Consider the following 15,007-nt stretch of genomic DNA (forward strand, 5'->3'; position numbering starts at 1 on the left):
TGATAGGGCATGTATCAGAACCCATAAAGGACAGTCTTATATTAACAGGTTCTTAAGAGACCAATGAGTCACAATCAGAGAACATGGAGTTTGAACCCAGAGTTGACATATAGAATGAAGGGGCATGGACCAGAAAACCACTTGTCAGCATCCATCTAGGCAACTCACATGAATAATGCTCTCACCTGCCAAATCATGGTGTGGACCTACTATGTGCCTGATATTACTGTGCTGGTGGGAGTGCTGTAAACATAAAGACATAACTAATTAAGAAAAGAAAATGTATGGAGGCACCTGGCAGGCAATTGCTTACCAAAGGACACAGTAAGGCTAGTGCCATGCACTGTGTAAGGAAAGCAATATCAGGAAAGCAAAAGACAGAAAGCAAACTTCAGAAATCAAAGTAATAGAGGATATTCTAGCAATAGAATTTTAAGAAAAGGTCAAGAGGCATGCTGGGGCCTTTCTACATCAATGGCCCTAACCAAATGAAATTATACATTTATTCTGAGAGGCTAAGGATTGACTACAATCTGTCAGGTGTTGTCAGGACTTAGGAAATGGCACTGGAATGTTGCCAGAGGAACAGCTCAGGCATAAGAGGGAAGGGCATCCCTGTCTGATGAGTGTGGACATCAGGAAGGCCGTGGGTAAGGAGGCAAGGCCAATAGGGACGGTGTTGCAACAGTCTTACTACAATCAGGGCAGAAAAAACTGGAACGTGAGTAAATGAAACAACTCCAGAAGCAAGATATGCAATGACAGTGACTTCAGCCACCCAGACGTCTACTGGGGAGCCGTTTACAGGAGTAGAGGGTGCTGTTTTTAATGTACCCTGATGATAAACTCTCTCCTTTACTGATGGCTTTGCTAAACTAAACCAAGGAAGTACCACAGGCATAATTAGAGATGAATGATTATATCTGTCGGGGAGGGGGGGGTAAGAAAGCAAGAAAATAAGAGAGTGTGAGAGGGAGAAAGAACAAGAGAATAATACCACTCGGAGAATTGGCTCATGGATCTACGTCAAATTTTGGAGCCAGGTGATTATTAAGCACTGTTGATCTGCCCTTGGATCTGACCCAATTAAAAAAAAATCTATCAAGATGAAATGCTTCTGCAGATGCCTTAAAATCTGGCAGAGAACATGATTGCTCAGAAAGTGTTCTAAAATGATCATCTGAGATTAACAAGATGACATGGATGAGAAATGGGTGGGCGCCCACGTGTGGGAGTATACCACACGAGAACACCGAGGGGATTTGCCTGGCTAATGGCGCCATCTGGGCTGCCAAGCTGGCCTGGCTGTCCAAGCAGTCAACAGAAACAGTCAGAGCTGTACTGTACTTTAGTCCACAAAACACACCTCTCACCTCCTGGCCAGGCTCCATGTGCAATATTGATTTCTTCCCTGGCAGCTCCATTTTGGGGGTGACATTGACAAAACTCAGCATCTTCAGAGAGCTATTTTCAGACTGGAAATGTTTAGCTGGAGACAGTCAAGTCTGAGGAGTGACAAGGCTGAGCATCTTCGTCAGGAGGAACACATTCGGGGTGGTTCCAGAAGAAAAACTGACAACAATAAGTAAAAGTTAGGAGGGAGAACTTTCTAGTAACAAGAGCTATGACAAGCTGTCTCACAAACTCGGAAGATCCCTGGCATGAGAAGTATACAGCCCTCAGGAGGCTGGGAGCCCATCTGTGGCACACATTGGCCAGGGCAACTTTGCACCGAGTAAAAGTTTGGCCTGGGTCATCCTGGGCGATCATGGGATGCTTTAATTTTATGAAGGTATTTGAAAGATTTTAGAGTAGAGGGAACAGGGTGGGTGCTAATCCCACTTTTTCCATCCCATCTGGCCCACTTCAGTATAGAGAAGGCAAGAAGCTGAGACCCAAACCCAACTACAACAGTGTGGACCTCTCTGAAGTGGAGTGGGAGGACCAAGCTGAAACCGTGAGTGGGGAAACGAGGGGGTGAGATGTTACTCACCCAGTTAGCCCCGCAGCCAGCAGGCAAGCCTTGGGTGTGCAGGGGATGCTGGACAGCTCTGCAGCAGAGCCATCGGGCTCTGCGCCTGTGACTTTTTCAGCAACTGTGGACCTTTGAGTCACGGGGGTGACTGGGGCAGACTGAAATTGTGCTTGCAAGCCCCAGCATGGTTTCAGTGTTGTGCTTAGTTTCCAGTCTCCATATCACATTCTAGAGGAAATCATGTCTCAGCAACACAACACTGTACCCCAGAGCATCCATCTCCTCAGAACGCTGCCTCAGTGAAAGCCCAGAACTGTGAGCCAGTGGTACCCAAGTCCATCTTCCCTTCTAGAATTCTGCTCAGGGGAAAACGGAAGAGCCAATGTCCTAGGGATCCTAAGACACAGTCAAAGCCCCAAATCTACCAGGTGAACAGGCACTAACTCCCTTTTCTTTCCTTTTAAAGCTGAGAAATGCCATGATCAACGGGGAAACAGGTTCTCACTCCATGGATGTGAAGGTGCCACTGGATAAAGGGGTAAGGAGCTAGAGACAGTGCCCACAAGGTCCCAGCAGGCGATATTGAGCCTGGGTTGGGATTCTACTATGGCCTTGGGAACCAGAACATGAGGAGAGAGGGAAGTTGTGGGGAGAGGCATGTAGGAACTGCACTGTTGATCTCTTTGATGCTCAGTTCTTTTTTCTGTGTTTGCTTGTTTTTGTTTTCGCTTTTTGGTTATTCAAGACAGGGCTTCTCTCTGTAGCTCTGGCTATCCTGGAACTCACTCTGTAGACCAGGCTGGCCTCGAACTCACAGAGTCCCTTCTTTAGAGACCACAGCACATGCAGATTGCCCAAGTCACTCCCAGCCCATCTTTCCTCCCTCTGCTGCCTGCTATTTGGCCCTTTGGTTGTTTTTGATAGAGAGGGAGAAAGTGACAGTTCATTTTGCACACTGCCAGCAGCTCTGTTAAAACATGTCACATGGAAAAAGGTTGGAAATAGTCACTACTTCGTATAGCTGATTTTTATCCAGACACAGAGAATGAAAACAAATACCCTTACTACAGAGGATCAAAACCAGAAACAAGCCGGGCGGTGGTGGCGCACGCCTTTAATCCCAGCACTCGGGAGGCAGAGGCAGGCGGATCTCTGTGAGTTCGAGGCCAGCCTGGGCTACCAAGTGAGTTCCAGGAAAAAGGCGCAAAGCTACACAGAGAAACCCTGTCTCGAAAAACCAAAAAAAAAAAAAAAAAAAAAAAAAAAACCAGAAACACCTCCTGTCTGTACAGACCTGTGTGTCATTCGAAAAGACCATTTCATCCTTCTTACTTAAAAGATTCTGATGAGTCCTCTGAATTCACATCATCCCTTGACATATTAGCACATGTCACCTCCTCCTGTATAACCACCCCCACTACCTCCTTCATTACCCACCTGCCCCCGCTCAAAGAACATAGCATCTGTCTGCAGCAACTAGATCCGAGTCCCTCCCTGGGCACAGCTCTCCACAGAGGCCGGACTGCAAAGCACTGGCCAGTGTCCCTTCTAGACAGGGGATTGGTCTCCACATCACATTCTGGAGGAAATTATGTCTCAACAACACAACACTATCCCAGAGTATCTCCTCAGAACGCTGTGGGACTTCTGCCTCTTCAGACACACTGGGAATGTCAGTAATACCAAGTCACCTGAGAGAACTGGTACCAAAAGAGTCAGGGTTCCTTCCCTGTGCCTTCAACATGCTCTATGACTTCTTCCAAGTTACAGCGTGCCAGGACATTGAACCTAGCATGAAAAACCTAATGTGCATAGGGCCACTTAACAGCCAGAACAGCTGTGCTATGCCCAACACACTGGCACCCCCAGTGGGTGGAGTGTGCACTCACCCTCTTCTCCCGGGGCCCGGGGTTATCTCAAGGCATCTCCATCCTTCTCAAAGCCACCAGGCAGAATCCTAACCAGAAACAACAGTCTGAGCTTCTATGGAAAGTTCTTCCTGCCCAGGAAATATGCTCATTACTGCCAATAAACCATTTCAGCGTACTAAGACTTCCTGAAACATGCACACATCAGAGAAGCGGGATGGTGGTGGTGATGGTAACTGTGATATCGGCATCTTAGGGCACAGCTGCCCTGTCTTCCTACTGCTAATACCACCGATAATGGCAGTCCAGATTTGTCAGAAGTCAGAGTGAGCACAGTACAGATGCCCATTTATTCAGCAACCTTATCTACATCTTACAGATGGAGATATCAGAGAAGCCGGAAACTAGCCTAGGATCATGAAAAATCACAAATTCTAGACATCAGGCCTTTGAGCCCTGTGTGCTTGGAGTGCCAGTCTCAAAGACTTCCCCAAGTGTCCGGAAAAACATTTCTTTTCTCTATAAAATTAGATTATGGAGTAGCAGGTTTCCTTATGACATTTCCTACATAGTTTTAATTAGTCCTTCCCCCTCCCCCTCCCCCATCTTCCTGTCCCCAACTATGGTCCCCTTCCACTTTTGTATTACATTTGTCCTATCACCCTCTCTCCTTCAAAGTCTCCTTTGCCCCTTGCTGGTTCCCTAGCCTCTATCCACACTTGCTCCCACATAGATTCATACATCTATATATTTGTGTGTGTGTTACACATATATTATATCATTATATATAATATGCATTTGTGTATTATAATTATATATACATATACATCCTATACATATACACATACACATACATATATGTAATTAGAAGCTAGGACCCACATGTGAGAGAAAACACACAGTGTTTTTCTTTCTGGGCCTGGGCTACCTCACTCAGTGTAATATTTTCCAGTTCCATCCTGCTCTTTTCTGGCTATTCCATCCTCCCCCAAGACCTCTCCCCATCTGCTTCATATCACATGTATCCCATGATCCTCTTTGCCTCCCTCCTCTACCATGTGGCCCATCCTGTCATGACTCCCTTTCCAGTTTCATAACCTTTGCACATGGACACATTTATATAGACACCCATGTGTCATTTTAAATCTAGATCCCACATGAGTGAAAACACAGAGTGTTGGTTTGTCTTGCTTAGGCTGACTTATTTCACTTAACATGTGATCTCCAGTTCCATTCATTTCCCTGCAAATGTCATGATTTCACTTTTCTTCAAGGAGTTCCAAAATTCATGTGTGTGTGTGTGTGTGTGTGTGTGTGTGTGTGAGAGAGAGAGAGAGAGAGAGAGAGAGAGAGAGAGAGAGAGAGAGAGAGAGAGAGTGTACCACCTGTTCTTAAGTCATTCATCTGTTGATAGAGATCTAGGCTGGTCCATTTCTTAGCTACTGTGAACAGAACAGCAATAAACAAAGAAGGACAGGTGTCCTTGTGGTGTGTTGACTCAGATGCCTCAGGTACACACAAAAGGGTGGTATGGCTGGGTCATATGGAAGTCCTATGTTTAGTGTTTTGAGAAACTGCCCTACCAATCTCTATAGTGACTATACAAGTTTACACTCCCACTGGCAGTGTATAATGATTCTAGTGTTTGGGTTTTGTGGTTCTTTCTTCTTGGGGAGGGGTGGTTCTTTGCAAGTCTAGAAATTAATTCCCTGACTAACTTGTAGCTGGCAAAGATTTGTTCCCATTCTGTAGACGGTCTCTTTCACTGGAGACACCTTCCTTGGCTGTGTATGTCTTTTAAACCGTGTGATCCCATTTGTCAGTTTTTAGGATACTTTTCTATGCCGTGGGAGTCCTTTTCAGAAAGTCCTTCCTATGTCTGTACCCTGAAGTGTTTCTCCTATGTGTCCTCTATCAGTTTCTAAGTTTTAGATCTTGCATTCAAGGCCTTGATTTGTTTTGAATTGACTTTTGAGCAGGGTGAGCTACACAGACCTAATTCCATTAACTTGTGTATAGAAAACCGGTTCCCCAGCACCCTTCGCCGAAGCCTGTCTTCTCTCCAATGTGTGCTTTGATGCCTTTGTCAGAAATCGGGTAGCTGTGTGGAGTGAGCTCTAGACTCTCTCTTCTGTGCACTGGCCTGTGCGTCTGAGTTTGTACCACTACCATGCTGCTCTTGTAACCATAACTGTGATACAAGGTGAGATCAGAAATTGTGATGCCTCCGGGATTATTCTTTCTGCCAACAAACATTTGGGATAATCAAGTCTCTATCAGTGTGGTGGTCTGAATAGGAATGGCCCCCAGAGACTCTTGTGTTTGAATGCTTGGCTCATAGGGACTGGCACTATTAGGAGGTGTGGCCTTGTTGGAGGAAGTGTGTCATTTTCCCCCCTTAGATAATCTCTCCTGGAAACACCCTCACACACACATCTGGAGGTACATCTCTTAGTTGACTCCAGCTCTTATGAAGTTGGTGACCACATTTGACCGTCACAGGGGTCTTGTGCACTTCCATGTACATTGTAGGATTGCTTTTCCAGTTCTATGAAGAACATAATTGGTATTTTTTTTTTTTTTTTGGTTTTTTGAGACAGGGTTTCTCTGTGTAGCTTTGCGCCTTTCCTGGAACTCACTTGGTAGCCCAGGCTGGCCTCGAACTCACAGAGATCCGCCTGGCTCTGCCTCCCGAGTGCTGGGATTAAAGGCGTGCGCCACCACCGCCCGGCCATAATTGGTATTTTTGAAGACTGATTGATTGATTGATTGATTTGTATGTGTGGATGCCTGTGTGTGTTTGTGTGCATCGTGTCTGTGCAGTGCCCACAGGGGCCAGAAGAGGGTATTAGATCCTCTGGAACTTTAGTCACAAATAGTTAGGAACCACCATATATATTCTGTGAACCACACTCAGGTCTTCTGCAAGAGCAGCAAGCACTTTTAACCCCTGAACTACCATTGGTGTTTTAATGGTCATTGCACTGGATCTGTACATTGCTTTTACAAATAGTTGTTTCACAATCTCAATTTGCCAATCCACAATTGTGGGAAAGTCTTCCGTCTTCTAGCAGTTTCTTCCTCCAGTGTCTTTCACCTCCTTGGTTAGGTTTATTCCTAAAGTTTCTAAGCTATTGTGAATGGGTTTTCCTCATGATTTCTCTCACAATTAGACCATTATTGGTATGGGGCAAAGCCACTGACTTTTGTCACTTGAATTTGTGGCCTGCAGCTTTGCTGAATGTGTTTATAGTTGTCAGAGGTTTCTAGTGGCCTTCAGGGTCAGTTAGGGTCATGTCAACTACAAATTGGGATAATCTGGCTTTTCCCTTTTATTTATTTTTCTTGTTTTATTTCTCTAAATAAGACTTCAAGAACTATAAGTGTGGATAGTGAGACACTCTTGTCTCATTCTAGAGGAATTTCCTCATTTAGAGGAAAAATATTCCACTCTTCCCCATTTAAACATTGTAGACAAATTTCTAAATGATCTTAATAAATTAAAAAAAAAACACGGAGTCAAATATAGGGTTGAAAGACTTAGAGAAAGATCAGAGGAATGGGACAAACCACGAACTAACCTCACCTCACCAATTCCGCAGCTTCCAAAGAGAGCTTCTTCCTGTATACTCATGTTGATCTGCCTTTTCTGTTCTGTTCTCTCATTGGCTCTCTTAGCCCAGCTACATCACTTCCTCTTCCTACACAGCTCTGTCACTTCCTGTCTGTCTGTATAGACCTCCAGACCTCTATAGTTAACTAGTGTTGGAATTAAGGCGTATGCCGCCACAAAACATGTTGGCTATAGTTTGCTATATAAAGCCTCTATTATGTTACATATATTTCTTTTATTCCTAGTTTCTTCAGAGTTTTATCACAAAGGGATATTAAACTTGGTCAAAGGCCTTTGCTGCACCAATTGAGGTAACCGTTTGTGTGATTTGTGTCCTTAAATCTGTTTCTTGTGCTGAGTTACACTACTGATTTGAGCCTGTTTAACCAACCTTGAGTCCTTGGGGTGTAGACAACTTGGTTGTAGTGTACGAGCTAAATGTACTCTTGAATTCAATTTGTAGGAGTTGTATTGAACATTTTTGCATTATGGTCATCAGGGAAATTGGCTTATGGCTTCCTTTTTTGTTCTGTCATTGTCTGCTTTGGGTATCAGGGCGATGCTGATCGGTAGAATGTGTTTGTAGTTCCTCCTGTTTCTGCCCTGTGTAACAGTCTGAGCAGCATTGGTCTTAGCTCTGTAGGATGCGTTTGTAGTTCCTCCCATTTCTGCTCTGTGTAACCTAATGTAGGATCATATTAAGATCACAGACCACAGCAAAGTTGCTTTCCTCCTAGGAATGCAAAGCTGGTTTGACACACATAAATCAATAAACGGAATACGCCATATAAATGAGCTAAAGGACAGAAATTATATAACCACCTAGACAGACGCAGAAAAAGCATTTGACAAAGTTCAACATGGCTTCATAATAAGGGTACTTGTGTTGGTTTGAATGGGAATGGCCCCATAGGCTTATATGCTTGAATGCTTGGTCTCCAGTTAGTAGAACTGTTTGGGAAGAATTGGGAGATGTGGCCTTGTTGAAGGATGTATGTCACTGGGGCTGGGCTTTGAGGTTTAAAAACCCCCACACCAGGCCTAGTGTCTCTCTTTCTCTGCCTGCTGTCTATGGATCAGGATGTAGCTCTGAGCTACTGCTCCAGCACCATACATGTCTATCCATGTACCACCACATTCCCCATCGGGATGATAATGGACTAACCCTTTTAAGCTGTAATCAAGCCCCCAATTAAATGCTTTCTTTAGAAGAGTTGCCTTGGTCATAGTGTCTCTTCACAGCAGTAGAACTGTGACTAAGACAGGACTGAAGAATTGGGGATAGATGGAGTACTTCCAAATTATGAAGGTGGAATATGACAAGCCTATAACCAGCATTATACTAAGTGAGCAGAAACTCTGGGCCTTTCCTCTGGTTTCTGAAAAGAAACAAGGATCCCAAGCTCTCCATTTTTATTCAATATAGTTCTCAAAATTTTAGAGCAATGAAGTATGAGAAAGAAAAAAGGGATAAAAATAGGAAGGGAAGAAATCAAACTATCTCTATATGCAGACAGCATAATTACATACTTAACAGACACTATAGACTCCACCAGAAGATTCTTTGATAAAAATAAATACTTTAAGTTCCACGATGAAACTCAACATGCAAAAATCAGGAGCTTTCTTATATGCTGATAATGAGTTTTCAGACTGGTGTCTTTGCCAGTGAGGTGTGTCTCTTGGAAACAACACAAAGTCAGATTTTAAAAAATCCACTCAGCAGTCTGTTTTTTCATTTTTTTGTTTTACTGAGTTGGGGCCATTCACATTTAAGGTTGTTATTGAGAGATGTTTACTAATTCCTGTAATTGTTGACAATTGTTTTTCTTGCTGAATTATTTGTCTTTATTTTCTCCCCTATTGGTATAGCAGAGGTTTGCTGGTTTACTGTGTTGGATATATGGGTTTCTTCCTAGTTCTTCTTTATTTATCTATTCCTTTCACAAAACATTCTTTCCTATATTCTCATGACTGAGATAGTCTCTCCCCTTCCTCTCTCTATGATACTCTTTTAAGTATCTCCTGCATTGTTGGCTTGGTGGAATGAACTGCTCACGTTTGTGTTTGTCTTGAAATGCCCTTACTTCTCCATCAATTTTTAAAGATACCTTTGCTAGACAAAGGCCTTGTTGGAGGAAGTATATCACTGTGGGGGTGGGTTTTCAGGTTTCCTATGCTCAGGATACCACCCAGTGTCTCAGTCAACTTCCTGTTACATGCAAGACTGTAGGACTCTCAGCTATTTCTCTGACACCACATCCACCTACATGCTGTCATGTTCCCCACCATGGTGATAATGGACTGAACCTCTTAAATTGTAAGCAAGCCTCGAATTAAATGTTTTCCTTCAAGAGAGTTGCTATGATCATTGTGTCTTGTCACAGCAATAAAAACCCTAACTAAGACAACGTCTTTGCTTTTTATTTTAGACTTCCTGTATATAATATGTCATATGTCATAGTGAAGATCTTCTCTGATCATGTCTATTCGTGGTTCTAAATGTCTGTTGCACTTGTGTGTCTATTTCTTTCTCTAAATCTAGGGAGTTCTGCTATAATTCATATTATCTATGCCTTTGGTATTTAGTTTCAGCTCTTTATTCTCCTGGAGACTCTTAGGTTTGGTCTCTTAAATATATCTCAGAGTTCTTGGAAGTCGTGATCATGTTCATTTTTATCCTTAGCAATGTTTAAATGCAGTGGTTCATCAACCTTGTCCTGCACTCCTGATGGGTTGTTGTTTTTTAATATGTGGTCTATTGCTGATGCTTTCTACTGTGGGTTTTTTTTTTTGATTCACTAGGTTCTTAGTTTCCAACTTTTCTAACTTCTTTTAAGTCCCAATTTCCTTGCTGAGTTTTTTTCTTCCATGCTGCTGACTTTCTCATGCATGTCTTCTGGCTTTCCCCTCTCTGTTGCTATCTTTTCTCTCGGTCCTGAACTAAATTAATTTGATTATTTATAGCCTATTTCAGGTCACTGAGCAGTGCTTATTAATTTATCTGTTGACAGTTTTATCCGGGTCAGTTTATCTCTACATCTTATCTTTCTCCTCTCCTCACCAACGTCCTCCCCACACCAAGCTCCTTATCTCACTTTCATGGATTTTTTGTTTTTGTTTTGTGAGCCACTGGGCTTATCCAGGGCCACTCATGTGGGCACAGATGTGAACCCATCCACTGGGAAATGAGTAACTCTCCAGTGGCTGTATCACTGAAGAATTGTCTGTCCCTGGCAGGCACTGGCTGCTATTGGTTCTGCTGGGTGAGATAGGGACAAACGAGCCCTTTCCCCTCTATGAATGCTTGAGTCTAGTCTTGTGCCATAGGAAGTCACGGTTCTGAGTGCCAGAAAATACCATGTTCTGGTTTTTTTTTTTTAGCCTGTTAAGTTTTCAGGTTTATTTTCTACCAAGTTTTATAACTCTTCCTCTCTTTTGATGAAACTGTGTGTCACACTAGACAACAAACCCACATGCACATTCTTTTTGTCAAAGGGAAATAAAAACCTGCATCTCGGTGAAATTTTACAGTTCAGTGAGTTACAAAGCAGCATGGTGACATCCCAGCCTTGTCGGTGTGGGAACAGGAGCGTTGACTCAGTGAAAGCCAGGCTAAAGTCAGGAAAGAGCTGGGTGCTCAAGGCCAGCTGGGATCCTAGCTTCCTCTATGACACGAGACAGACATTTGGACACAATCAGATGACCAGTTGCAGAACTAGAAGTCAAGAGCTCCAGAAGTCACAGCAAGGAGAAGAGACATGAACAAATCCTGTAAGCCTCAGTCTCACCCAAGACAGCAGTCTCATTGGTTCCTGAAGAGTCCATAATGGCAGGAAGGCATGGTAGCAGGCAGAGGTAGACATGGCAGCTGGAACAGGAAACAACTGGTCTCATTTTGTCTGCACACAGGAAGCAGAGAGTTCTCTACATGCCCTTAAGATGGCCCTCCTACCCACTGTCCAGATCTAACGTTCTTTCTGCCTTTCTTTGGCAGTGTTTTCTTGGAGGAGGGATGGGAGTGTCCTGTTTAAAGCTCAGCAGCTACTTGTTCTCAGCACCTTGACCATGAACCCTTACATTTACCACCGCTCTGTAAAGAGAAGCATCTTTGACCAAGGCTGAGGTCAGCACTAGTGTCTAGATAGAAACAAATATTTAGGAGACCGTCTGGGATTGCCATTATCCACCTATACGTGGTGCCTCTATTCAGAATCTGTTTTTAAAGTTGTTTTTAAATTAGCTTATGAGGTAGTGGGTTTCCATATGACTTCTTACTTCCTTAATTTTGGTTAACTCAGTTGTCAACTTGCCACAATCTAGAATCACCTGGGAAGAGAGGCTCCAAGCTGGAATGTCTAGATCAGGTTTTCCTATGGGCATGTCAGTGCATGGTTGTCCTGATTCCATTCTTTGAGGTGGGGAACCCATGTGAGTTTGAGTTCTAGACTCTGAGAGGAGAAGGTGGGCTGAGTGCTGGCAGGCATGCATTCACTCTCTCTGCTGCTGCTGACTGGATGTTACTAGCTCAGCTTCCCCTAAAAATGATGGACAGGAACCTGGTACTGTGAGCTAAAATAAGCCCCTTCATCCCCTGTTGCTTTTGTCATGGTATTTTATCACATCAACCTAACGGAAAGTGGGACACCATATTCTCCCAGGCCACACCCCTCCCTGTTTAAATCTGGCCATCCTTCGTGTTCCCTCTATTCTCACATCACACATGCTCTGCCACCTGCATCCTCCTGGCTATTTTTTTTAAGTTGGAAGAATTTTTGTATTGCTGCTTCAGTCTTGCTGCTGGCTGTGGATCTGTTTAAATCACTTATTTCATCTTGGTTTAATTCTGGTTGGTCATATGCATCTAGAAATTCCTCCATTTATGTTAGATTTTCCAACTGTCTAGAGTATGTGTTTTTAAGGTTGCTCTTAGGGTTTTCTGGATCCCACTGGTATCTGCTGCTGTGCTCCCTTTCAGCTCTGATTTGATTAATGTGGGGTATTCTCTTTCGTATCGTTTCTGAGCTTGTTCCTTCTGTTTCGTTTAATTTCCGCCCTGATCATAATTATTTCTCCCATTTACTACTTTGGAGTTTGGTCTGTTCTTATTTTTCTTCCTTTTCTTTTCTTTTTCTTTGTTGTTGTTGTTGTTGTTGTTGTTATTTGAGGCAAGGTTTCTCTGTGTAGCCCTGGCTGTCCTGGAACTCACTCTGTAGCCCAGGCTGGCCTCAAACTCAGAGATCCGCCTGGCTCTGCCTCCCGAGTGCTGGGATTAAAGGTGTGCGCCGCCACCTCCTGACTGTTTTTATTTCTCTAAGTGCTTAAAGCACATCACTGTGTTGTTTGAGTTCTCGCTGTTTTTTGTGTCAGTGGTTGTTTTTAAGACTGCCTTCCTTCTGTCCCATAGCTTTCTGTATGTGTGTTGTCCTTTTAATCCCATTCTAGAATTTTTTTTACTTCTTCCTTGATTTCTTCAGTGATATATTCATCATTCAATAGTGTGTTGTTTCAAATCCATGAGTTTGTGTACTCTCCACAGTTTCTGTTGTTATTACTATCTAGCTCTACTTCGTTGCTGTGGAGGCTGTGAGCATGCCGTGGGGCTGAGGGCTTGCCGTGGGGGTTGTGGGCTTGCCGTGGGGTCAGGACTGCTGACTTTCCTCAGGCTGGCCCTTCAGCTGTGATTTTTGCCCCATTTCCAATCCCCAAGCTCCCACCCCCATCTCCTCACCCCACACGACCACACACCCCATTGATGTTGGTTAAAGTTAATTAAGATGTTTCAAGTGCTGAGCTGGCCACATGGGCTGGGCAAGCCTAGACCTCAAAGGCAGCCCCCCCAAAAGCCAATTTGCTGAACTGTGAGCTGTTTCTGCCCTGAGTGTCCAAAAAGGGGGCTGGGGTGGTTGGGAGTGAGGCGTGAGGGAGGCACATTGAGGTAACAAACAACCAAGGGTGTGGTTGTGGGGCGGGTGGCCAGCACCACTCTGTCACCTAGCCAGGACACTTTTCTTTTGCTTTCAGAAACGTGTTCTATTCCTGACCAATGACTATTTCTTCACGGACATCAGTGACACACCCTTCAGGTGAGGGGATAATGCCACACAAGCCAGGGATTCAAGACAGAGTAGAAATACCACCAACTCTTGATAAAACTGTCAGATTTGAAAGATCCTAGACAGCCATTGTTCAGGAAATGAGATCTAGATGGGCTTTGCCAGTATGGCTAAATGTCCAATTCTTCAGCCGAACTCTTAGTTTGAATCCCAGCTCCACCACTTTAGAGGCTTTGCGACCTGAGTCAAGGCACTTAACGTCCCTGTGCCTCAAATGTGTCATCTGTGAAATGTGAACGATGATTATAGCAGCTACTTCTTGACTATGTTGATGATGTCATGATACAATCTACACAGATGTTGGCGGCGCAGGGTGGTAGGATGAGAGGATGAGAGCAGAATAGCGCCAAGGTCCCCGCCATCATTTCCCAACACAGCGCAGCTTCCCTGTTCTGACCGCCCACTAGAACACCTGAGAGCAGCTCAGGATTGCCACCTCCTCAGCCCATGCAAGCCCATTGTGTCAGGACTGCGAGCAGAGCCCAGGCGCCACACCTTTTAATGCTCCAGACTCAAATCTAATGTGCTACCAAGAGATGGGGTTCAGTAGGACAGGAACCTCCTAGGGGAGATCCTGAGACCCCTGAACATTTCAGGTGGTCCCTGGAAGCCCTCTGAACATTTCAGGTGGTCCCTGGAAGCCCTCTGAACATTTCAGGTGGTCCCTGGAAGTCCCCTGAACATTTCAGGTGGTCCCTGGAAGCTCAAGAACTTACTTACTCCTTAAGTAACCTGGGGGCTTCAGGAATCATGGTCTGTGGTGTTTCCAGGGCCTTTCTTGGGAAGAGTGACTGAGAGACTAGCAGTAACTTCCTGGTTCCCAGGGGAATGACCTGTGAGGCCAGGATAAAGGAGGAAAGCTAGAAAGGTGTGCCATTGCCCTGTGTCCAAACACTCCTTGCTTGGTGAGCAACTAGCTAGAGCGGATGTGACCAGTGTGCACACGGCTCCCTTCTCTTCTCTCTAGCTTGGGAGTGGTGCTGACTAGGGGCCATGGAGAATACATCCTCCTGGGAAATACATCCGTGGAGGAAGGTAGGTCAAGCCATGTGCTCACTGTGATGTGGTGTGTAGTAGGGGATTCACTCTCCCGGTTGCTGAGCAGGGTCAACCCAGGGTGGAATCAGGGTGAGCATTTCCCATCAGGTGGGGTGGCAGAGAGGGGCCTCACCCCTATCCCAGCTGCCCATGACCCCAGCTGCCTGGGCACCTTGAGAGAATCAACCTTCATGAGGGTCAAGATGTCTCTGAGAGCCCTGAAAGATGGGACATTTCTATGTCTGCCCATTCTTTCTTTCTCATTCCTGGGGTGCACCCCATCACCCCATCATCCTGCCATCAGTCAAGTCATCGTCCCTTCCATCCCTAGACAATCATAGTGGCCTCCAACCGTTCATCCTGCCTCCGTCTTTGACTTCATCCACAGAATCTAGAA

At 44.6% G+C, this 15,007-nt stretch overlaps 1 protein-coding gene across 3 annotated transcripts in view; it reads left to right on the forward strand.

Moving 5' to 3' along the window:
* The window catches only part of Cacna2d4 (calcium voltage-gated channel auxiliary subunit alpha2delta 4), a 109,052-nt gene that overhangs the window by 39,528 nt on the left and 54,517 nt on the right, over positions 1-15,007 (forward strand). For all 3 annotated transcript variants that reach the window (XM_052720008.1, XM_052720009.1, XM_052720010.1), the window contains 4 exons: positions 1,871-1,957; positions 2,442-2,513; positions 13,481-13,542; positions 14,540-14,607. In XM_052720008.1, coding sequence (XP_052575968.1) covers positions 1,871-1,957; positions 2,442-2,513; positions 13,481-13,542; positions 14,540-14,607 — 289 coding nt within the window. The remainder of the gene's footprint in view (positions 1-1,870; positions 1,958-2,441; positions 2,514-13,480; positions 13,543-14,539; positions 14,608-15,007) is intronic.

Source organism: Peromyscus californicus, unplaced genomic scaffold (assembly GCF_007827085.1).
Source record: "Peromyscus californicus insignis strain IS unplaced genomic scaffold, ASM782708v3 Scaffold_6__1_contigs__length_162567912, whole genome shotgun sequence".
In the NCBI taxonomy this organism is placed as follows: Eukaryota; Metazoa; Chordata; class Mammalia; order Rodentia; family Cricetidae; genus Peromyscus; species Peromyscus californicus.